Source organism: Eumetopias jubatus, unplaced genomic scaffold, assembly GCF_037043125.1.
Source record: "Eumetopias jubatus isolate StellerSeaLion01/CBP00866 unplaced genomic scaffold, mEumJub1_p1.0 scaffold_15, whole genome shotgun sequence".
In the NCBI taxonomy this organism is placed as follows: domain Eukaryota; kingdom Metazoa; phylum Chordata; class Mammalia; order Carnivora; family Otariidae; genus Eumetopias; species Eumetopias jubatus.
Genome location: NW_028274821.1, coordinates 91,029,644 through 91,053,370, shown reverse-complemented (window position 1 = coordinate 91,053,370; position 23,727 = coordinate 91,029,644). Strand labels below are relative to the sequence as shown.

Genomic DNA, 23,727 nt, shown 5'->3' with positions numbered 1-23,727 from the left:
CTTGGCACCAACAGCATGACCCGTAAGAGAAAACAAGTGATAAATCGGACTTCCTCAAAATGAAGAACTTTTGCTCTGGGGAAGGTCCTCTCAAGAAGATGAAAAGACCAGCTACCCAGACCGGGAGGAGGTCCCTGCAAACCACACACCTGGCCAAGCGCTCCTCTCTAGAACCTGTGGAGAGCTCTCAGACTCAACGTGGAAAGCAAACCAGTTAGAAAGACACAAAGAGGCATTTCATCAGAGGAAGTACGGCTGACCGATGAGGACAGGAGAAAATCGCCCACATCCCCGCCATCAGAGACATACAAATTAAGACCCTGATGACCTTCCACTACACACCTATTCGTGCAGAAATGAGAAACCGCAAATGCGGGCAAGGAGGCAGAGAAACCAAGCCCCCCCGCCCCCGCCATTGCTGGTGGGAACGAGAAGTAGCATAGCCACTCCGGAAAACAGTTTGGCAGTTTCTTAAAAATCTAAACATACAGGGGTGCCTGAAGGCTCAGTCGGTGGAGCGTGCAGCTCTTGATCTCAGGGTCGTGAGTTCGAGCCCCACGTTGGGTGTAGAGATGACTTAAAAAGAAAACCTTAAAGCAAAAACAAAAACAAAAACAAAAAAACCCTAAACGTACACTTATCGTACGGCCCAGCAGCTGTACCCCTGGGCCTTTAGTCCGGAGAAATGGGAGCTTACATGTATACAAAAACCTGTACATGGATGTTTATAGCAGCTTTGTTATAGATAACTGATATTTGTTATACAACCAAAATATCCTGCTGTGGATGAATGGATAAACAAACCGGGGTCCATCGGTACTATGGAACACTACTCAGCGGAAGAAAGGATCAGGCTATTGGAACACACAACTTGGATGGATCTCAAAGTCATCGCGCTGAGTGGAAATGGACAATTTCAAAAAGTCACCCACTCTGTGATTTCATGCACATCACATTGTGGAACCTTCCAGGGATTAGGGAATGGCGGGGAGCGGAGTCACTGAGGGGTAGCATGAGGGAGGTCTTTGAGGTGATGGAACCGTTCTGTATCTTGATTGTGCTACACAGATCTACACACACACGTGCACACACACACACACACACACACACGCACGAGCGCATGTCAAAGCGATGAAGTCTATGTGTGTTGTATCAGCGCCACGTTTTTAGTTTTGACATTGCGTGTAGTTATATAGGATTTTATCTTTGGGGAAACTGCGTGAAGAGTATACAGGATCTCTCTGTACGGTCTCTACAACTTCCTGTGAACCCAGCATTATTTCTAAGTACAATATTGTTTAAAATACAACCAAGCATGTTAGAGGAGAGGCTGGAGCAGCTTCCTTCCTCCTTTATGGGAAAGTATCATAAAATTCCTGCCATGCAGAGAGGTAAACAAAGAGTACAGGGCCCCAAAATGTAGGGGAGAGATGAACATAGGGTTTGTCCAGCAATTAACTTTTTCAAGTCTGATTTTTCTGTAATTTGTGGTTTGTGGTATTCGTCAGCTTACTTAACTTTGTAACTTGTTCTCTTTTCTTTTCTTGGTCTAATGAGGAGTTAAGTTTTGAGCCTAAATTTGTATTCATGATTTTGAAATTTTTTTTCCTCAAAAGGGGCCCCAAACTTGAATATGTTCCAAGTTGGACAAAACCTGGAGCTGCCCTCAAGTGCAAGTAAAATCTTATTTTAATTATAAGAGGATGGTATCTATAACTTCATGCTAATGCACGTGGAAACCCAAACAAAATGGGTCTAGGACAATATAGAAGCTCAAAGTTGATTGAAGCGCATAAAACGTTAACAGAGCTGTGAGCACTGGGGCTGGGGATCTGTACACGTCAGCTCTCACAACCTCGCCTTGGATAGTATTCCAGGGCCTTCCAGATTGTTCTTAAGAAAGCTTCCCAAATCACTTTCTTATACTTGTTTTTTTTTTTTTTAAAGATTTATTTATTTGACAGAGAGAGACACAGCAAGAGAGAGAACACGAGCAGGGGGAGTGGGAGAGGGAGAAGCAGGCTTCCCGCCGAGCAGGGAGCCCGATGCGGGGCTCGATCCCAGGACCCTGGGATCGCGACCTGAGCCAAAGGCAGACGCTTAACGACTGAGCCACCCAGGCGCCCCTTATACTTGTTTTTAAAGGTTTTGTTTATTCATTTGAGAGAGAGAGAGAGCACAGTGGGAAAGGGCAGAGAGAGGGAGAAGCAGGCTCCCACAGAGCAGGGAGCCCGATGCGGGGCTCGATCCCAGGACCCTGGGATCATGACCTGAGCCGAAGGCAGACGCTTAACCATCTGAGCCACCCAGGCGCCCCGAAAGCTTCCCAAATCATTTTATCATCCCACACTAACTGGGACCCTGCTGTCAGCCCTCCACCTGCCCCTGAGCCTAGGAGGAGGTGGAGCAGGTCACTCAGGGCAGCTCAATCCCAGCCCCTTCCCACCGAGCTTCCAGCCACAGGGGAAAGAAACTTCCCCCAGTGAAGCTGGAAGTTTTGATTCTTACACTCGGCTGGACATCTTAACTAGCACACGGGAACGTCTTGTACTGGATGTGAGCCTAAAGGCTGAGGGCATCTGAGATTTCACCAGGGGAAGAAGCTGACCCTCAGAGCAGGTTTGACCAGAGCATGGGATGTTCTAGAAAGCCCCTGTGGCTCCCACTTGTTTGCTGTGCCGGTCACATTTATAAAAGTGATGGTGTCTTTAGTAGGAAATATTATCTAGCTGCCAAAAAGAATGGAGTGGCCATGCATGTAATGACCCAGAAAGATCTCTGAGACCTCTGTGGAGTGTGAAAACACAAGTCCAGGGGAGAAAGAGCCATACGAATACACCTGCATCCACACAGGTGTGGACGGGCGGATAAAAGGCTGGAAAGAATCTGCTGATGATGGCAGACAGGGTTGGGGGCAGGCAGAGGGCATGGGGCAAGAGCACCCTTCCCCTCCCGTCTGTTTACTGGTTATAGGACTGTTTTGCAATGAACAAAACAAAAAACAAGAAAGGAGGGAAGGAGGGAAGGAAGGAAGGAGGGAGGGAATTCCAAGCCTGAGAGGTCATGTGACCCAGCTGGGGTCACACAGCCAGTAATGGGGGTGACGGATCCAAGCCCCCCAGTCCCCACCCCTGAGAACATCAGACCAGAACTCTCAGCAGCTCCCCACAAGCAGCCGAGGGGGGGCCAGGCCTTCAGGGCCAGGGAGGCGCCTGGCAAGAGCCCAGCCCTGTATGGTTGCTGTTGAGTTTTATTAGCATTTTCCCAGGTACTAGACCCTTCGAGGACGCATCTTTAGGAGCCATTTCCTTGTTTTCTTCTGCAACTACTTTTTGCCGCTACCTTAAAACATGTTCAGCTTTTTTTCTTTTGAAGTAAATGCGATTCTATATAATAATTTAAAAAAAAAGGCATTTTTCTCCCACCCCAAAATGAATGATTTTTGCCACAGGCGGAGGATCCCCTGTGCTCACAGTTACAGCTATCCTATCTGCAGCTTGCTTTTGAGAAGCTGGAAGGGGTGCACACAGAAGGTCTTAATTATTTATCCTCACTAAATGAGGTGGGAAAGGTGGAAGTGGGGAAGCCAAAGCCCAGAGAGGTCAAATGCCTGATCCAGGGTCACACAGCACATTCTACCAGCAAAGCCTGGACTCCTGCCCTCGGGCTACAGCCATGAGAATGCCAATCGATTTGCACCGAGCTTGGAGTCTGCCAGGGAGCCACCTGCAGACAGAGGCCAGACCCAGGGGGCCTGGCTACTCTCAGATAGGACCCCAGACCTTCCCAGACACTTGCTGTCTCACCAGGCCCTGTAACAGTGCCTGGTCCACACAGGAGCCAAGGCTTTTTGAACAGTGCACATCTGACCCTGTGTCTCTTAACACCCACAGGGGCCTTCTCATTGCCCTTGCGGCGTGGGGCACAATATTTAGGGGCTCTGTGCTATCTCCTGGACCACATCCACTGCCGCCTCCTCCCAGACCAGCGCTCCCCAGGATTCCCCCGTTTCATCTTCCAGTCTCAGCTTAGATGAGATGCCCACGCCCCCACCACCAACCGCCTCACCCCACCATCCCTCCTGAGACCTCCCGTAGCTCTGTAGGAGACTTTGCTGTCCCCGCTATCTAAAGGTCTTTTTGACATTTTTTCCAGCAACTAGTTCAGTAGCCACCTGTCCCAGCAGGCTCTAAGCGCCATGGAACAGGGGTCAAGGCTGCGTTGTTCTCTGTGCCCCTCCGAGGCTGGACAGCCAGCCTGCTCTGGGTAAAAAGGCTGAGGGGCTCCAGAGTCCCACTCCCTCTCCCTGGAAGAACCCCCTCCCTGAGGACAGCACTCCTCCTCCACTGCAATGCCCAAGAGGGGGTCTTTGGAAAATACTAGCTTTGCCTTGGGGAGCCTAGTGATGGGGGCGGGGTGGCCCTTCCATCCTGCAGAAAGGGTGCGGCCACAGAGGGCAAGCCCCCAGGCCTTTGGGTCCCTCTCTCTCTCTCTCTCTCTCATGGGGGGTGCTCTGTAATTAAAGCCAGCATGTCAGGGTGGCTCCTGGATCCCGAGACGAGCAGCTGAGAACAGAGGGTCGCTCAGGACAGGTGGCACAGGACGGCAGCCCCTCCCTGAGGATGTTTAGTCTAGGAGGCCTCTGGCTGGGGGTGGGGGCGGTCCTCTGAGAGCCCACCCAGCCAGGGGAATCTGGGACTTTCAGACCCATTCGCTATGAATCTTTAAAACCATTCAAAAGTGATTAGGGCTTGTCAAAGTCGGTGCTTCCACATGATATTGGAGGGGTCCCCAGAGCACAGGGGTTGGGATGTGGGGGTGGGGGCTGCTCGGAGTCTCTTCAGAGAGCAGAGAGGATCAGGGGGCTGGCCATGTGCAAGCATCTGGGTGGGGAGGGCGTCCTGGGCCAGGAAGGCAGGAGGCATGGGACTGGGTCCACCCTGGAGCTGGGGAGCTTGGTCCCGGGGGGCGGGGGTCCTCCTGGAGGCAGGGAGAGGACTGTCCATAAAGGGGTTCTGGGGACTTTGGGGGTCATGGAAATGTGCTGTGTTTTCACTGAATACCCCAGTATCTAAATTTTTTTAAAGTAATCTTTACACCTGACGTGGGGCTCAAACTCAACAACCCTGAGACCAGGAGTTAGACGCTCTACCGGCTGAGCCCGCCAGGTGCCCCCATCCCCAAGGTGGATAAATCTGTCAAAACTCATCAAACTGCACTTGAACCATTTCAGCGTCTAAAAATTACACTCCAATAAAAGTGTTTTAAGAGAAAAAACTAAGAAGACAGGTCGAGGAGAAAATGGCCAAGGCAGGAGCCCTAAGAGAGGAAGGTGTTGGTGAAGGTACTAGGGAGCTACGGATGGTTTCTGAGCAGGAGGAGGGAGGAAGAGGCGTGGTGACCGCCACACTTCACAACTCTTGCTGTGGTGGTGGGGGGGGGTGAATTAGGCTGGGGTGGGGGCGGCAACATAGGATTTGAGGACCCAGGCCATTCCAGGGGAGGAAAGGCTACACATCCCATGAATGAGATCTTGGCCCTGCGCCCACTTACTCGTTTGTCCGCTCACCCATCTGACCCTCCCGGGAGCATGAACAGCAACCCCCCCCCCCCAAGGGCTGGGCGCTCTGAAACGCAGGGACATGCTGTCTGCACTCTGCAGCACAAATGATGATAGTTACCACAGCGTACCTTCCTGCCTGCTTCCTCAATCCTGAGGACAACAGCTCTAGAGACAAATTTTTTTTTAAGATTTTTAAAAATTTATTTATTTGAGAGAGAGAGCAGGGGGAGGGGGGGAACAGAGGGAGAGGGATAAGCAGACTCCATGCTGAGCGCAGAGCCGGATGCAGGGCTCAGTCTCATGGCACTAATATTCCAAGACAGGAAATCCGAGGCCCAGAGAAGGTCACTGTCTTGCCCAAGACCACACAGCCGGTGAGTGTGGCATTTGTGTGGGGAGCCTGTGGGCGCATCCACCCGCAGCTCTCCCCTCTGCAGGCCTAAGCGCCAATGTAGAGATGCCGTGGGAGCTAGGAGGCAGGGACTTAATTCAGCAAGGGCGTGGGAGGAGGAACGTTCCCTCTGAGCCTTTTGATGGCTCTTTGAGGATGAGCAGAGGGCAGCGGGGGTGGGGGAGTGAAGCAAGGGGACTCCTCACAGAGGGGTGGGCATGAACATCCCATCAGGCTGGCACCGTGCCTCCCAGCCCTGCACTGGCCTGATGGGCATCGGAGACTAACAGCAGGTCAGAAATCCCTCCCGTTTAATGAGCACATACTATACCAAGCCTGCTGTCGAGCATTCCAGCTGCAGTCCCACTGATTCCTCATGACTCCGAAAGTGAAAGGGAACCCTCCTGCTTTCCCATGGGGAAACTGAGGCTCAGATAAAGCAAGGAACTTGCCCAGGGTTTGCTCAGGGACGCGGAGCGGGCAGGTGCCAGAGCTGGGGACCCTAGCCCGGTTCCCCATCCAGGTTTCCCTGGCTCTAAAGAGTCTGCCTCCTCATGGTGGGGCTGTGCGCTCAGCGACCCCAAAGGAGGTCCGAGAGATCCAGTGGTCGCTGTGCAGTGGCCTGTCCAGGTGGCCTTGCCGCTGGTCCTGCTCTGTGCCTGGACAGTAAAGCTGTGTTTTCCGTCCTACCGTGCTTCCTCTATGGAGAGAAGGCAATGGGTCCTGAGCCCGGGCGGCCCCATCCCGGGGGCCTCGGGCCCTCGCACGCAGTTTCGAGGATTTCTGCACACCCTTTCCACTGTGTCTGAGCAGTGCCCGTCAGTGACAAATTGCCCATAACCTGGCAGGAACCTCTCGGAGAAGTTCCTCACCACCCTGACGTTTTTGCTAACAACAAAACCGTGTCAAAACTGAGTCTAATAAAGCAGAAAATGGGGAATAAAATGAAATGAAATCAGCTCTACTTGGGGTAAGCCTGCAAGAAACTTCAAATTAGTTCAATCCAATCCATCTTTGCTGCTTCACGATTGATACCCCAGACCAGGGGTTGATCTCGGATGAAGGCACCAGGGACGAGCAAGGGAAATGGAAATTATCATTTGCAAACATTAGGCTGACACTTTGTACGTGCGGGGGATGAGGGCTGACAGCTCTGATTTGCCGGCTCGGCTCCTCTCTGCCAAAGAGCGCTCTGTGGATTAGGGGGGCCCCTTTCATGGCAACCCATCTTCATCTTCGCTGCTCATTAAAACTTTGTGGAGCTGGAGAAGTTGGCGGAAGAGAGGAAGCTGCAGGAACCTTCTGAGGGACTTCAGGTACACATTTGTTGAAAGGTGTTTGAGACGGGAGCCTTGGGTCTGACAAACCGGATTTTAGTACGGCTCTCCGTTCACAGCGGGCTAAAATAATTGGTCATCAGTGACTACTAATTCGGTTTAGTAGCCAGAGGCAATTTTTTTCTTCCTGGAAAATCAATGACAGCACGGAGGTCTGTTCAACGTGATTCCGCTCAAAACTGGTCCTTATTTGGCGCTTGATGCTTCTTCCAGTGGAGACAGCTATTTTGTTAAAATAAAATTAAAATCCATCTCTAATATGCCAGGGGTCTGCTGCTCCCAAGGGGCGGGCGAGGCACTGGCACTGGCCCCCACACAGCCCTGGAGGGCTGGAGGAGTAGACAGTGGCCTCCGGGTTGGGCCGTGGCCAAGGACCGTGGAAGGTCTGGTTTTGGAGGAGGGAGAAGGCCGGAGGGCTGGGCTTCTGTCAGAGGCTCTAAATCAAAACCGAGCCCACGAGGGACAGCCAACAGTGGCGCCGTGTAAGGGGCCCTAGATCCTGGCACATCCGCCCGAGGTGTTCCTCGCTGCCCTGTGGGGCTTGCGTGCTCGGACACAGGCTGGCGCGCCTTCCCTTCTCTTCCGCCCCCCGAGGCTTCCTGAACGGGCCCCTGTGTCTGACAGCCCAGTGACTTCAGTGGCCGTCTGCTGAGCCCTCGGCTCGTGCCTACAGCGGCACTGTTGTTTCTTCTAACAAGTGCTCCTGGCTAACTTCGCCTCCACGGTACCAAAGCCACGGCTAAATCCATTTTTTTTTTTTTTTGCTTTTTTTTTTTTTAATGAAAATTTTTTATCAAAATCGTTGTAGATTTCACGAGCAGTTGGAAGAAACAAAACAGAGAGATCGCCGTATACCCCTTACCCCAGTTCCCTCGATGGTAACCTCTTACAAAACTAAAGAACAAAACCACCACCGGGGTATCGGCAGCAACACAGTCCACCCATCTCATTCAGCTCTCCCCAGATTTACTCGTACTCATTTGCGTATTTATTTCTACGTAATTCCTCACATGCAGGGGTTCACGCGGCCACCGCACAGTCGGGATACAAAACGGTTCCGTCACCCCAGGCCCCTCCGGGGACCCTTGACCACCATGCCCCCTCCCTCCCACACTGCACCCACATGCCCGGGACCGCTCCATGTCACCCTCTCAAGAACCCTACGAGACAGAGGACCCGCAACTATAATCACTCCCCGTTTTACTGACAAAGAAACCAGTTGATGAAGAACTAGTGTTAATGATATTGAACGATTGGTACAGTTCAAGCAGATGAAGTAGCCTGCTCCGGACCTGGATTTGGGGGTCCTGCACCAACGTGGTTGCAAATAGCAGACGCCAGGCCGCACTGGCCCGCCCACCAGCTTAGTGTGGTCTGTAGCGTTCAAAAACTCTCTGCTACCAATATATATATATATTTTTAAAATCAGAATTCCACATAAGCATCCAAATGTCTGGCTTTCCTTAGCAAGGCATTAGATTGTCTTTTAGGGCAATGCTGAGCCCCCATTCCCAGGGGTCAGTAACCAGCTGGAGCTGCTGCCCTTCCACCAGGCGTGTGCCCGACTGTGACACAGACCCCACCACTCCCTACTGCCTCACACAGCGCCGGCTTCCCCCCTCCTACGTGCGGGGCCTCTATAGGCATGTGAAAGTCTACCCCCGCTCTATGCCTCTTGAATCACAATACTATGTGGTGACAATACTTGGTGTCTCTCTTTTCAAGAGCTCCAGGAACTCTTTACCGATGAACTCACACCATTTCTTCTGACCCAGGAGGACATAGTGTTGACCCCACTTGCAGATGGAGATATGGAGGCCCGCAGAGAATGTAAGCGCAGAGTCTCTCAACGTGGGAGCCAGAGAGTGCCATGCGGAGTCTGGGGTCTTCAGGCTTCACGGCTGGTTTTCCCATCCTCTCCCTGCCTTCACCTCTGCTCCCTCAGGAAGGGGTGGGAGAAGAGAGGAAACTCGCTCAGAGGAGGGAGGGTTTGGACAGGCCTGAAGGGGAAAAGCAGGGCCAACCCGCCCACTGGCCCAGGAGGCGTGACGCCTAGGCCCTAGGACACGGTTAGGGACCCATGGCAATGCTTTAATATCTTTTAAAATCAGCACAGCCATGAAATATTTTATTATTTTATTTTTTTTTAAAGATTGTATTTATTTATTTGACAGAGGGAGAGAGAGCACAAGTAGGCAGAATGGCAGGCAGAGGGAGAGGGAGAAGCAGGCTTTCCGCCGAGCAGGGAGCCCGATGCGGGGCTCGATCCCAGGACCCTGGGATCATGACCTGAACTGAAGGCAGACGCTTAACCGACTGAGCCACCCAGGCGCCCCAGCCATGAAATATTTTAGATTATTATAATGCTTTTTTTGTGGAGGAAGGGGTTCATGAAGGCAAGAGCGCCCGGGTGGCTCGCGGAAGTCATGCTGTCGCCAACTGCAGGCCTGGGCCTGCATCCAAAGCTGCGTTTCAATCCTGTGGGGCCCAGAGAGCCTCAGGCTTGAGGACGAACAAGAATCACCCCCATAGCTTATCCCAGGTGGAGCGGCCTGGGCCCCACCATCAGACTTTCAGACTCACCAGGCCTGGGGCCCAGGCCCCTGCGCTTCACCAGGGCTGCAGCCCCCCACCCCCAGGGGGTCCTGGCCCACGTGGCCCCTGGCACCCTTTGGGGGGGGTCCGGCTCTGAGCCTTTCCCGTGCCGGGGACCCTCCAGCCTGGCGGCCACCAGCACGTCTATGGGGCGGGTGGCCTGTCAGCTCTAGCCTCGGGGGCCTGGTGCAGCCCCCACATCCCTCCTCACCCCCTCCGCCTTGTTCCTCAGTGCCCCCCCTTGGCCCGAGGGCCTGTCTTTTCTAACTAGCCTGGAGGAAGGGGCGGTAATTGAGGTGCGGCTCTCCCTGGCAGGACTCTTAGAGCTAATTAGGGAAGAGGACCTCTGGGCTTCTGGTTATTTTTTTGTTTGCGGCGCCAAAGTAAAAACTAATGGCAGAGGAGGGAGGCTTAGTTAGCAGTGCCCTCCTGACTTCTAAATTTGCCTAAGAGGTCATTTGCAATTTGTTAACACTTTTCACAAGGGTGAAGTCAATTAGCAGTTTCCCCACACAGGCGCCCGGAGGCGGGCGGCGGCAGGATGGGCAGCAGAGCAGGACTGGCTTTCTGGAAGCTTCTCTCTCAACCGGGAGGGCCTGCGCCTGAAACTTGGGAGCTCCCCCTGCGCACCTGCAGCGCACCTCCCCACCACCCCGCCCCTCTGCTCCAGGCACGGCAGGGGCTTGAGCCCCTCTGGGGGGAAAAGGCCCAACGAAGCCAATGGACAGGAAGGGGGGACGGAACGCCTGTGGCCCACTCGTGCGTCTGCTGTGCAGGGGTCCTGGCATCTGGGGACAAAGCGAGTAGCAGATGGGGCCTCCCTGCCCTGTGGGGGCGGCAGAGAGGATGCCGGCATCTGGCGGAAGCTGAGGAGGGCCCCCTTCAGCCCAGCACCCCCACCCATGGACTTGACCCGGAGGAATCTCACACACGGGAAATGAAGAGCCACCTGGATGTCCAGCGATGGGAGACAGATACACCCACCCAGCGGGCCAGGGTGACACTTGCAAAGGTGTGGAGTGACAAAAGCAAGTCACCATGCAAAGGGATTTATGTGTTTTGAAGCCACACAAACAAATATGCATTATTTATGACCATCCAATGGTGTAGCAAAGATGGGAAGACCCGGATGGAAAGGTGGCATATTCCAACCTCAGGATGGTCCTCTGGGAACAGAGGGAAGGGCGTGGGGCTAGAAAGGGCTGAGAAGGGGCTTCCAGCTGTATTTGTTCTATTTTATTTCTTTAATAAGGGCTCGGGCGCAAATACAGCCAGGGGGTAAAATTTGTGAAATCCGAGTGGCGGGTTCATGAAGTTAGTTATGAAAGCTTCTGAACGTCTCTGTAGTTTTGGAAAGTTTCCTAAGAAACACAAGAACGGAGTGGCAAAACGTTTGCTCCTCCGGAAAGCATGGATACCTATCATCTTTTGGCAAAGCTTTTGACTGATTGCAAACCACTTTCTTATTTTCCCCAAACACAGGATGGGCAACATGTAACAAGACCCCAGGAGCAGACATCCCAAAGCAATAATTCAGTTACCAATAAAGCAGCTTCCCCAAAACCCCACGGCGCCTAAAATGCACGGCTGACTTTGTGGTAAGACGCCCTGATGATTATAGTGGGGTGAATAATTGGTGGCCCCCCCAAAAGATATGTCCTCCTTCTAACCCCCGGAGCCCATGAATGTGACCTGATTTGGAAAAGGAGCCTTTTGCAGGTGTAACTAGCTTTGGGATCTTGAGGTCAGATCACCCTGGATTATTGGGGCGAGCCCTAAATCCAGTGACACGTGTCATTATTGGAGACCAAAGGGGAGAGACCAAGACACACAGAGAAGAAGCTGTGTGAGCACAGAGCTGAGACTGGAGGATGCAGCCACAAGCCTGGGAGTGCCCGGGGCCATGAGAGGTTGGCAGAGGCAGGAGGGATTCTCGCCTAGAACCTTCGGGGGGAAGGGGGCCCTGCGACACTTTGAGTTTGGATTTCTGGCTCCACATTAGGAGGGAATACATTTCTGTTGTGTGAAGCCACCAAGTTCGTGGTGATTTGTCACAGAAGCCCCGGGACACTGGTAACCGAAGCTCAGCGCCCGACAGGTCCAAGCCCAGGGAAGAGTTGCTTATCTCACATGCTGGCTGTTTCCAAGTTGGGGATGGATCACAAGCAAGCCAACTCTTCTTTCCCATGCAGTTGGGCAACAAGCACTTATTGAGCATCTACTACGTCCCGGGCCTGTGCTAGGCACTCGGGATACAGCAGTGAGCAAAACCAGGCAGGGCCCAGAATCTCCCTGCACCCTTTCCCGCCCTCTGCCACCCCACCCCCCACCCCAGGAACAACGTGTGTGCGCCACGTTGCTGTGTTTCATTTTGCGTCCCGTCTCCTCTCGGTATCCCGAACACCCGGCGTGATGCCCAGCACAGGTGGGCTCTGAGTGAGCACGCAGTACAGGACAGAAGTGACAGGTCAGACCTTTGAGGTCAAATCCCACTCTCCAGCCACGCGATCACAGACAAGGGTCTCTGGGCCTCAGTTTCCCCATCTGTAGAAAGAGCGTTGCTACTCAAGGGTCATTCTGAAGGTCAGGGAAAATGCTGTGCATGGAGGGCCTGTTCCCGTTCCTGGGCCCAGAGGAGCTAATGAATCGGAAGCTGGTACTATTATTAATCGAACCTGGTGCGGGGTGCCTGGTTTTCTGCCACGAAAGGCCGCCTCGCTCTGGCCTCCAAAGGGAGAGGGACGGCGCTGGCCCCTGAGCGCAACATGTTCAGCAACACGCTTTACGCTATGAATTCTTTTGCACGGGGGTCTTGCATGGCAGCAGGACGGAGGGCTGTGTTGGGCTTGAAGCCTGGCTCTCCCTGCAGGACCAGCTCACCTGTGCCCCATGTCAGAGGGGCCACCGTGTCACTGAGGGGCAGAGCCAGCCACAGCCCAGCAAACCCTCCGATGGTGTCAAGGCTAGGGCTGCGGAGGCCGGGGCGCCAGGCTCACTCCCATGCTTTGCCCACCAACGCGGGCAGGCGAGGCCCAGCTCTGGAAAAATCCAAAAGCGGGAGAGCGGGAGCTGGGGAGGCCCCGAGGGGGAGTGGCCTGCAGCCTCGTTAGCGCTGACCCTGGCACCGAGCGGCTCCTGATGGATGGGGTTCGGGAGGGCCAGGCCCCAGGGGAGCACGGCCCTATCCATTATGGGCCCATCAGCGCCTCCCTGAGCCCTCCCTGCTCCGAGTGCTGAGAGCCTCGGGCCGGGAATAAATCTCTGTCTGGGCCGCAGGAGAGTGGAGAGGGGAAGAAAGGCAAAGCATGAAAAATGTCTCATTCCTGGCTCTGGCAACAAAGCCGCCTTGGAGGGAGTGAGCAGGAGTTTGGGGCGGTGGGAGACGTGCAAGCAGGAGCAGCTGGGCAGGGGTCCCAGAGACGAAGGAGGAGGGGATAGCCCCCCGCCCCCAACACCTCCTCCCAGCCACTGTCCCTGCCTGGGCCTCTTTTAACAAAAGGCCCTCCAGGTCAGGTCCACGGAAGCAGGCTGCCCCTGAGGAGGGGCCCCCTGTCAGACCCAGTTTGGGGTGTCCCAGGACCTGGCCTGGCAGTGATGTGTGGGTCTGGGGTGCCAGCCAACACCTCCCCGAGCATGAGGGTCCTAGAGTAAACTGCCTGGACCCGAATTCCCAAGCTTCCACTATCACCTGTGAGCTCCTGCTGCAGGGACATAACCTCTCCCTGCCTCAGTTTCCTTGTGGGTAGATGGAGGTGCTGGGTTACTCTGTGGAAAGCTGGGTCCCCGGGAAGGGCTCGCCCACATCAGCTGCAGATCGCTGTAGGTGTCCGCGGATGCCACCCCACAGCCGAGGTCTCGCCTGGAGACCGGTGGCCTTGTGGACGGGGCTCGGGATGAGAAATGTTTTCCTGGCCCAGGCTCTGGCTCTGCCTCCTGGAAGCATGCAGTCTGTGGGTTCGGACAGCAGCTCAGATCCTGGCTCTGTCGCCGATTGGCCGTGTGGCCCTGGGCAAGTGACTTCTCCGAGCCTCAGTCTCCTCATCTATAAAATGATGGAGTTGTAGGGATTTAATGCGATGAGGCACCAGTCTGCTGTTGATTGAGGGCTCTGCCGCGTGAACCACCAGTCCTGCTCTCCAAACACACACACCGGTCCTCGTTTTGTTCTCTCAAGGCTCTGAGACCAAAGTCCCTCCACTGTCCTCATTTGTTGTCACGTTCTTCGTACATAGAGGTTTCTCTCCCTCATGCCACCCCCCCATCCTGCTGTCTCTGGGCCTTCCCTGAATGTATGATGCCTCATGTCTTTTAACTTGATGCTACAAGTGTGGCCTGAGCAGCAGAATAGAGTAGGAAGGTCACCTCCCTTGTTCTGGACTTGCTACCTCTAGTAACGAGGCCAAGGGACACATTCACTCTTTGAGGCAGCGTCGCCACAATATTGATTCATAACATCAACCACAGGGGAACATAGCAGAGTCTGTTAAATGACACAGCACTCTGGCTTACCATCTCCTCTCCGGTCTCAAACGGACTGTGTGTTCACTTTCAATAACTCTGTCTCAAAGCCTTCAAAGGCGCTGGACCATATTTGTCCTCAACAAATACTTACTGAGTGCCTACTGCGTACCAGGGCTCTGATGATGTAGCACAGGCAAAACTGACATTGTCCCTGGCCTCCAGGACCAGAATGTCCAGGAAAGCAGAGAACTACTCACTGTCAGCGTCAGGAGCAGGTCTGGCCGGGTTTCTTGGCCAGCAGGATGTGCATTTCAGGTGCAGGGGAACCTTGCGAGATCCACACACTCCCCCTTGTGGTCAGGCCGGTTTCACTCAGCCGGCTTTCAGGCCACTAATAAATCTGGAGTTGGTCTCCCCATTCAGAAACTGTCTTGGATCCCCGGGACAGTCGTCTGGGAAGGGGCTTATTATTATTTTATGGGAGTTTGGGTGGGCGGCTTGGATTTTGGCCGTCAGCTCTGGGAGAAACAAAATAACCCAGAGTGATTGATGGGCCCATTGTAAATTTGTAAAATAAATCAGCTTGGCAGAAAGATTCAAAAAACCTGTCAGGCAGCAAACATTTTTTAACAGCCTGTAAAATTTCCTCCATCCTTCACATTTGTCAGTGTCAGGCTGATGATGCATCTGATAGCTGGACGGGCAGCAGCACAGAGGGTGGGCTGGGAACATTTCCTACCTTTCCTGTGTTTCTCATTTCTCCATGGTCTGCATGCGTTCAGCACCAGGATGGGGGGTGGGTCTAGACCAGACTAATTGGTGGATAAACCAAGTTTTCTGCCCAAGTTGCACATTGCTGCCGGCTTCACATTCAGATTCCAAAGTGGCCACTTGCTCGTGGGTTCATTGGGCGAGTGTTTACTGAGGACCTCTTTAGCAAGGGCACTGTGGTCAGCACTGGGGATGCTGAGGTGCACAAAGCAGGCTGGAGCATCCAGTGCAGTGAAGGTTCTGGGTGCCCCATCAAGGAGTTTGTCTGTTGGGAAGTGGGGAGCCGCTGAAGGGGGAGGGAAGAGAAGGGGCACATCGGAAGGGAAGCTCATTGTGTTCAGAGTAAGTTTAAAGCTTTAAGAAAAATCCAGACGGAATGGTCTTCCTCTCTCTCTCTCTCTCTCTCTCTCTCTCTCTCTCTCTGGGTGTACACGGATTCTGTCTCAGCCCCCCTCCAGTGCAGAGAAAGCTGGGTAGCATCTCCACCCGTGTTACCTCCATCCTTGTGTTTGTTAGGTGGGTGGGTCAGTGCCATGGTCACCATCACAGGTGTTCGGGCCAGACCAATCCCCATCCCAGCGCAGAGCAGCCAGGGGGCAAATAACACCACCTCTCTGACCCCCTGTCTCTTCTTCTGTAATATAGGATGTAAGAGTCCCAACCTGGCACTCACTGAGCTGTTCAGAGTTATTTAGGGAAAGGGTGCATCAGAGGCGCTCAGGCCTGACATGTAATTATAACAATAATACATAGTTGCCATTATGAGTTCAGAGCAGGGGCCTCCGACCTTTCAGCTGGCCCATGTCATACACAGACATGCAGGAGGGGGCTGTTTGCTTATCGACCGAGTGATGGATCCTCCTGCTAGCATCCTTGCCTTGACTGTGGCATGAGACTCCCAGGCAGGATCGTGGCAGAGCCCTGGGTGCCTAGAATCTGCCAGGAGCACCAGCTGCTGCCCGGCGCTTGCCGCTTCCCCCCCCCCCCCCCGCCCCGCCATCCCTGACTCATCATAATCGACAATGCTGGACCAATTAGGAGCAGTAACAATTAAGATGTGCCAAGGGCATGTGAACATTTGCAAACACTTATTAAAATGCATCAATAATTAAGTGCTGCTTTAATAGTTACATTTCTGGCCTCCAGACATATCTGTCTATGGACCTTGGGTCGCAGCATGCTTGGAGATCTGTGTTACGGCCCTACACGCGGGTAATGAGAATTTAAAATCCTTCCCTGACTTGAAGTCTGAGATTTGACGGTGAGACGGTAGAGCGATAATGCACGGGCTCTCTCCAGCTGCCTGATCCTAGAGGTGTGGCCTTCAAAGCTGGCCAGCCAGACAGGGTACAAATGCTGCTCTGTCACCTTGCAGCCATAAGCTGCACCCCCTTTCCTGGGCTGTGAAACGAATGATACATTGAGGCAGGATACCTGCCTCATAGGGCTGATATTAGCATTAGCGATTCCATGCACAAAAGTCCTGCCACGTAAACTCAGTTCAGAGCAGCTTCTGTTACTGGCGGCCCCTACCTTTATCAGAGGGATCGGGATGGCCAGTCTATACCTGAAGGCTGCAAACTCAGCGTCCACCAGAACCAGACAAATAACAAAAAGGGGAGAAGCCAGGCTGGGTGGGGATGGGATAGACAGAAAGCGCATGCATGGATTCTGCCCCAAAGGGGCCCTGCCTCCCAGCCCCAGCCCCTGGTCCCAGGCAGGGGTATAGACCCCGGTTGCCCGGCTTCTGACTTTTTGGGAGAAGTGGGAAATCCAGGTTTTTATATGAAATCCCCTGACTTTTTAAAATGCGGCAACTCATTCAAACTTTATAATTACTTCATGGGCCAAACGGCGCCGTGGGTCGACTTGGCCGTGGCCCCAGCTTGTGACCGCAAGTCCGCATGGGCTCTGTTTCCCGGTCATTGCTGGGGGCCCCCACTTCCTTTTAGCCACACCAGCTCGTGAACTGAAATGTACCTTTCCGATGCAGTGACAATCTGCCACAAATCAGTGTGGACTGGAAACGAAATCAGCTAACTGGAAAGGAAATAAGCCCAAACTCGGGTTTGGATCCCATCTAGTATGGAGAGGCTGAGGGGGCGGGCAGGTGGACCCCTCACACCCATTATTTTGTCCATCGTAAGATACATAAAGGGCAAGAGGATTTGATATCGGGGGACAGGAGGAGTAGCTGTTGTCAGAATTTTCTCTTGCGCAGCCCTTGGCATGCTTGTTAGCATCCCTAGCTTAGAGTGAGTTTTCCGTGTATTTAGTCTGAGATGGGACTTTATTATTTTTTTTAACATATCTGTACTTGTGAGTAAATGGCACTCATTTGTTTCTTTGTCTATTTATTTATTGGACCAAATCGCCCCAACAACTCCTCGGTAGTTGTGTGTAATCAGATTTGGTTTTTTAACATGCTTTTAAAGTAAAGAAATAAATACAATCGAGGCTTGTAAAAGGTGATCATTAGGAAATGGGCCTCGGCCCCGTAACTTTAAAGTAATAGCCCCATTACAGAGAGGGGTGCTCATCTTTTAACTGCTCCTCGCACTTGCGCTGTGAGGTGGAGCGGCTCTGCAGGCAGGCTGGGCATCTCGGTAAAAGCTTTTCCAGCAGCCACTTAACCTCCACTTACGAAGAAATAAAGCTGAATTGATGCTGATTTGGGCCTGCTTTGGGGGATATTTTTGCTCCATAAAAGCCCTTTTGCTTGCAATTTGCTGAGCTGCCCTGTCACATGAGAAAGGGCTGCTGTTGATAAAGATAAAGCTTTATGGCCACGATATTTGCTGCTAACAGCAACCTAATGCAGCATTTTCATTTTTGTGCAATTAATGTTAACGTCTGCTACGAAAATTGTCATTAAATACCATTTTAAAATCCATTCAATTTGCATATGCAAAGCCCATTTACCATCACAGAAGATACAGCCGGCACTTCATCACGTCCTTCCCTGGAATTGTAGCCACTCGGTTTTATAGCAATTTAAGATTTTATATTGAAAGCCAGATGATAATGGATGTCCTTTCTGAGCCCAGCTGACTTAAACTTTTCCATTGTACGTGGAATAATGTAGCCCCAGGACCGGAAACGGTGGGTGTTCGCACTGTACCTCAGTCCCGAGGAGGCAAGGTGTGGAAGAAAGAGCACTGGACAGGGAGTCTGCCCGCCTGGCTCTAGATCTGGCTCTTGTCTGGTCACAACTTGCTTGGGAAAGTCTCTTCACCTCTCTGAACTTCTGCTTTCTTGTTTTATTTATCTTAGGATTTTTTTAAGATTTTATTTATTTATCTCAGAGAAAGAGAGAGAGGATGAGAAGCAAAGGGAGAGGGACATGTAGGCTCCGCACTGAGCGTGGAGCCTGACGCGGGGCTCCATCTCATGACCCTGAGAGCGTGACCTGAGCTGAAATCAAGAATCAGATGCCCAACCGACTGAGCCACCCAGGTGCCCCTGTTCATTTTATGTTTTATCTTTTTTCAAGGAAGCTCTATGCGCAACATGGGGCTTGAGCTCACGCCCCCAGGATCAAGAGTCACAGGCTCTACTGACTGAGCCGGCCAGGAGCCCCTGCTTTCTTGTTTTAAATAAGGGCTTTGAACTAGGTGATCACTAATGTCCTCTGTCTTCTAAAATTTTTTCTTAAAGATTCATTTATTTATTTAGAGAGAGAGAGAGAGAGAGAGGTGGGGAGGGGCATAAGGGGAGGGAGCCCTGATGGGGGACTTGATCTCACAGCCCTGGGATCACCACCTGAGCAGAAACCAAGAGTCAGATGCAACCGACTGCACCACCCAGGTGCCCCTACAGTTTTGTTTTTAAATATAAGCACATCAGGTTGAGAACCCATTTCGGGGAGGTCAGTTCATTGCTCCATGCCTAAGCCGGACAAGCAACCATGTAGACCTCCTGCACGGGGCTTTAAAGACAAGGAAAGGAAATTGACATAGAGACCAAACACAATCCGGGAATCCTGGAAAGCCGAGTTACTGCCGTAACAGCCTACTTACAGGTGAGGAGCTGGAAGCCTTGGGAGGGAAACAGCTGGGGACCATGCTATGACCAGAACCCCAGGCAGACTCCTAGCCAGAGGGGCTCCCAGAAGCCATGCTGTCTTGGAGACACTGGTGACCAGCCCTGACTAATCTAGTGATCTGGTGCATAGTGGGACTCTCTCTCCCTCTGCACTCCAGGCAGTCTTGGGAAACCTTGCCTTGCCCTGGAGGGACCGACTGGGGGCATTACTTCAAAGGTGGGCGAAGGATGGTGTGCAGACAATTAGCTAATCCAGTCCAGAAATGAATTTCCAATGTGTCTCCAGTGTCACAGTCCAGGTTTTGAGGGCTGATGAATAGAAATGCATTTCAGGTGAGAGACGTCTGCAGGAAATGGGAGAGCTTACCGCAGAGAGGATGCTGATCTGAACTCTGGGAACAAGTAGGTTTTACTAGGTAGGGCCGTGAGAAAGGGCAGGGGAAAAAGCCTACAAAAGTATGGTGGCTCACTCTGTGGACAACACTCTGGCAGTTCCTAAAAAAACTTAATCTAGAATCCCGTATGACCCAGCAATTCCACTCGTGGGCAGATGCCCCAAAAGAATTGAAAGCAGGGGCTCAAACAGATATTTGCACACCCATGTTCAGAGCAGCACTATTCACAATAGCCAAAAGGTGGAAATAACCCAAATGTCCATCAGTGGATAAATGGATAAACAAAACATGGTGTATACATACAATGGGATATTATTCTACCTTAAAAAGGAAGGAAATTCGGACACTTGCTACGGACATGGATGAACCTCGAAGACGTTATGGTAAATGAAATAAGCCAGACACAAAAGAGCAAATATTGCATGATTCCATTTAGACGAGGCATCTACAGTCTCAAAATCATAGAGACAGAAAGCAGAGTGCTGGCTACCAAGAGCTGAGGGGAGGGAGGAACAGAGAGATACCGTTTACCGGGCGGGGGCAGAGTTTCAGTCTGGGATGAAGAGAAAGTTCTGGAGACAGATCGTCGTGGTGGTTCACAGCAATGTGAATTTACTTAATGCCACTGAACTGGACATTTAAAAATAGTACATCCTACCACAATAAAAAAATGATTAGAAGAAAAATTAAAAATAAAGAAGGAACCACCAAAAAGAAAGAAAGAGAAAGAAAGAAAGAAAGAAAGAAAGAAAGAAAGAAAGAAAGGAAGGAAGGAAGGAAGGAAGGAAGGAAGGAAGGAAGGAAGGAAGGAAGGAAGAAAAAAAAGAAAGAAAAGAAAGAAAGAAAGAAAGAAAGAAAGAAAGAAAGAAAGAAAGAAAGAAAGAAAGAAAGAAAGAAAGAAAAAAGAAAGAAAGAAAGAAAGAAAGAAAGAAAGAAAGAAAGAAAGAAAGAAAGAAAGAAAGAAAGAAAGAAAGAAAAAGAAAGAAAGAAAGAAAAGAGAAAAAGAAAGAAAGAAAAGAGAAAAAGAAAGAAAGAAAGAAAGAAATGGTGGCGGAGCCTGAGGAAGTCACCTATACAGGAACAGTGAGATGGGGGTGGGAAGGTGGCTTGGTCCACACAGATGGACCAAGATACTGGCTTCTGGGTCTCGGGCATTTGGGTGGGGCTTAGGGCAGCTGGACGCTCCAGGCCACTTTTTGCCAGCTTCGAGTGCTTCTGTTTATTTGTACGGCGCGAGGCATAAATACCAGTGAGTTTTGTGATGTTTGTACTGTGACATAGTTTGGGCTAGGAAAGCTTGCTGTATTGAACATCTGCTGCTTTTGTCTGTTGTTGCGTTCTGCCCTCCTCCCTCTGGGGTCAGAACCCCATCTCTGCATCTTCTCCACCACCTGCCCCTGCGGATTGTGGAGACTGATTCCAGAGCGGGCACAGGATCAGACCTGGCCAGTCAGAGCATCAGAATCTCCTGGTCTCAGCAATTGGTTCAGAGGCAGACATGTGACCCAGGACTGGCCCATCAGCGCACTTCACACTCCCTACTCGCAGTGGTTGGTTCAGGGAGAGGCAAGGCTCTAAAGTTGGACCAAAGAATCTTAATCTCAAGTCTCTATTGAAGTTTCTGCGCCCTTCCCACCGAGAATGGAACTGTTCCTGGTCATTTTGCTACTTGAGGAAGAAGCTTGTCGGAGAATGAAGCCAGGACTGGGAAGCACAGCCAAGACATGGAGAGACAAAATACAGATAACATCCCTCGATTACCTAGATCCAGCTATGCCTGAAGCTCTATACCCCAGAGCTTTTCAGTCATATAAACCAGTAAATTCCACTTAGGAAAAAAAAAACAACAACATCAAGGTGGTTTGAGTTGAGATTTGCTTATGTGCAACCACATTCTGCTTTTGTAGAATGTCATGCCTTCCAGAGCGGGGACATGGGTGACATGTCTGCTGCTGGACTAATCACCGTGACCAAGGTTTGTGAGATACACTGACTGACCAGGCCTGGAACACTCGCCCCTGTCTGGAGTCAAAAGTCATGCCCCACATTGTTCCCTAATTCAGTCACCTCTGAGCGCCCTCCCGCCCATGGTGAGCGATGGACTAGCCTTGAGTGCCAGCCACCTTACCGTGCCAGGGTCCCAAACGTCATATTTGGTGGGAGAGAGGGCAGTTCCTTCTTGACACGCCGGTCATCCTGGTCACTGATACGAATGTCGTTGAGCTGACGGTAGAGGAAATTCTCCCGAGCAGTTACCAGGCCGGCTTTCACTGCCCCGCGGTTCATGGCGATGTAGTTCCGGGTCAGCTCGTGGGGGCAGGTGGGCTGCTGCTTAAACACATTCCAGTGTCCGATGGCTGGGGGCAGGGAGAGACAGCACCGTGGTGCGGCAGTCAGTCTGGGACGTAAAGCAACCGGTGGTACCTGACTGAGAAGAACCTGGGCATGCACACCTTCCCATTAACCCGGAGCCTGCTGCGGGACAGCCCTGCGTGGCCTGCTGGAAAGGGAGGGGTCAGGATTCCCAGAGATTCCTGAGCATCCTTTGAGGAGCTGGGCTCGCCTGGCCTTTACCTCCTCGGGGCCATCAGAGGGTTGGTCCTGAGCCCCCTCCGTGCTCGAAGCTCACACCGCGCAGAGCACAGTCTTGCCTGGGGACAATGTTCCACACTGGCTGGGGCCCTTGCGCTTTCTCTGCTACCTTCGACCTGGACCTCGCCTGGACCTCCCCGTCTCGGCCAAGCCCTGACTATGGTTTCCACCAGAATCATGCTGTGGGGCAGACCCCGTGACTCTTCGGCTCTTTCCCCAGAGTGTGGCCAGCTGTCCAGTGGCCAGCCTGGAGTGAGAGCTCAAGTCCCCTAGGGCTGCAGAGTCTGCTTGCTCACCTTCGGGGACCCCTCCATCCAGCCCCCGGGTGTAGAGTCCATAATTAAAATCAATCCCAGGCAGACTGCAGCTTCTTTCTCGGGGCTTCCCGAGTTCAGCCTGTTTGGGGAAAGACAGAAAGAGGTGAGGAGTAGAATCCCAGACCAAGCACTTATACCCAGACTCAGCCACGGCAGTCGTCGGATGCTCGCTTGGCCCCAGGCCCTGTGGGTGACCGGCAGGGCTACGAGGCTGTGGATGACAGAGCCCTCCCTGAGGGGGGCCCTGAGACACACGCTGGAGAAGTCAGCCGAGGGTGCTCATGCTGAGGGACAGGCGAGCAGAGTCAAGTCAGGACGGCCCCTGAGGTCTTGAAAGAGGAGGCTCGTTTGTCCAGTGGAAGGTAGCGGGGCAAGTCCTTGCCCCGAGGAGCTGCATTTGGGGTCCAGCCTAGATCTGCCTGGCTGGAGCTGGATGTGACTCAGCCACGCAGATATGCTGGAAGGCCCGGTTCAGAGATTCACCTGGAGGCCCATGTTGGGCGGGGGGAGGCATCTTTCCTACCTGGCTCTTCATTCCTACCAAAGATGGCTTATATCGCCTTCACTGTAGCTTATGAGGATGTCGATGCCTTCTTGAATCCTCACCTGCAGGTGGAGCTATGGTGACGAGGCCGACTATCACCTTCCCAGTGGCTGGATGGCTTTCCTCACTCTCTGCGTCTCTGGTGAACTCCTCCTTGCCCCCAAGAAGGGGGTTGGAGGAACAAAATTGCCCTATTACCGACCACACGACTCCCCCATTTTATAGACAGGGAAGCGGACGCCTAGAGAGACAGTCATGATCCCTGGCTCCTAAGGGATGGGCTGGGTTTCACGTGCTGGTGTGTTTGGCCCCCAGCCAGGGCTCTTAGTCATTAGGTTAGATTACACTGCCCCTCTTCAGAGTAGCAGCTCCCTGAGGTCAGAGGTCCTATGCTGTACGGTGCTTAGAACATCTCCTTCTCTGCTTTATTGAGCCCTAGTTGGATTCTGACCGAGTCCCAGATACAATGTTCAGTCCTTCCTATGCGTCTCTCACTGGGTCCTCACAACCGCCCTGTATGGCAGACCCCATCGCCAACCCCATTTCTCAGATGAGGAAGCTGAGGCATAGACAAGTCGGACGGTTTGCTCAAGGCCACACAGGAGGAAGTGGTCAGGCTGGGATTTGAACCCAAGCTGTCCATCTCCAGCCCACACTCAGATCCACCAGCTAAACAAATACCCACGAGCCAACCTGCCGGGATTTTAAATTCCCACA

General features: G+C 52.5%; 1 protein-coding gene across 1 annotated transcript in view; it reads right to left on the bottom strand.

Annotated features, from left to right (window-relative positions):
• The window catches only part of CFAP77 (cilia and flagella associated protein 77), a 123,894-nt gene that overhangs the window by 30,752 nt on the left and 69,415 nt on the right, over positions 1-23,727 (bottom strand). The window contains exons 2-3 of the mRNA XM_028090475.2: positions 22,446-22,545; positions 21,686-21,914 (exon numbers count right to left, since the gene is read on the bottom strand). Of these exons, the coding sequence (XP_027946276.2) occupies positions 21,686-21,914; positions 22,446-22,545 (329 nt within the window). The remainder of the gene's footprint in view (positions 1-21,685; positions 21,915-22,445; positions 22,546-23,727) is intronic.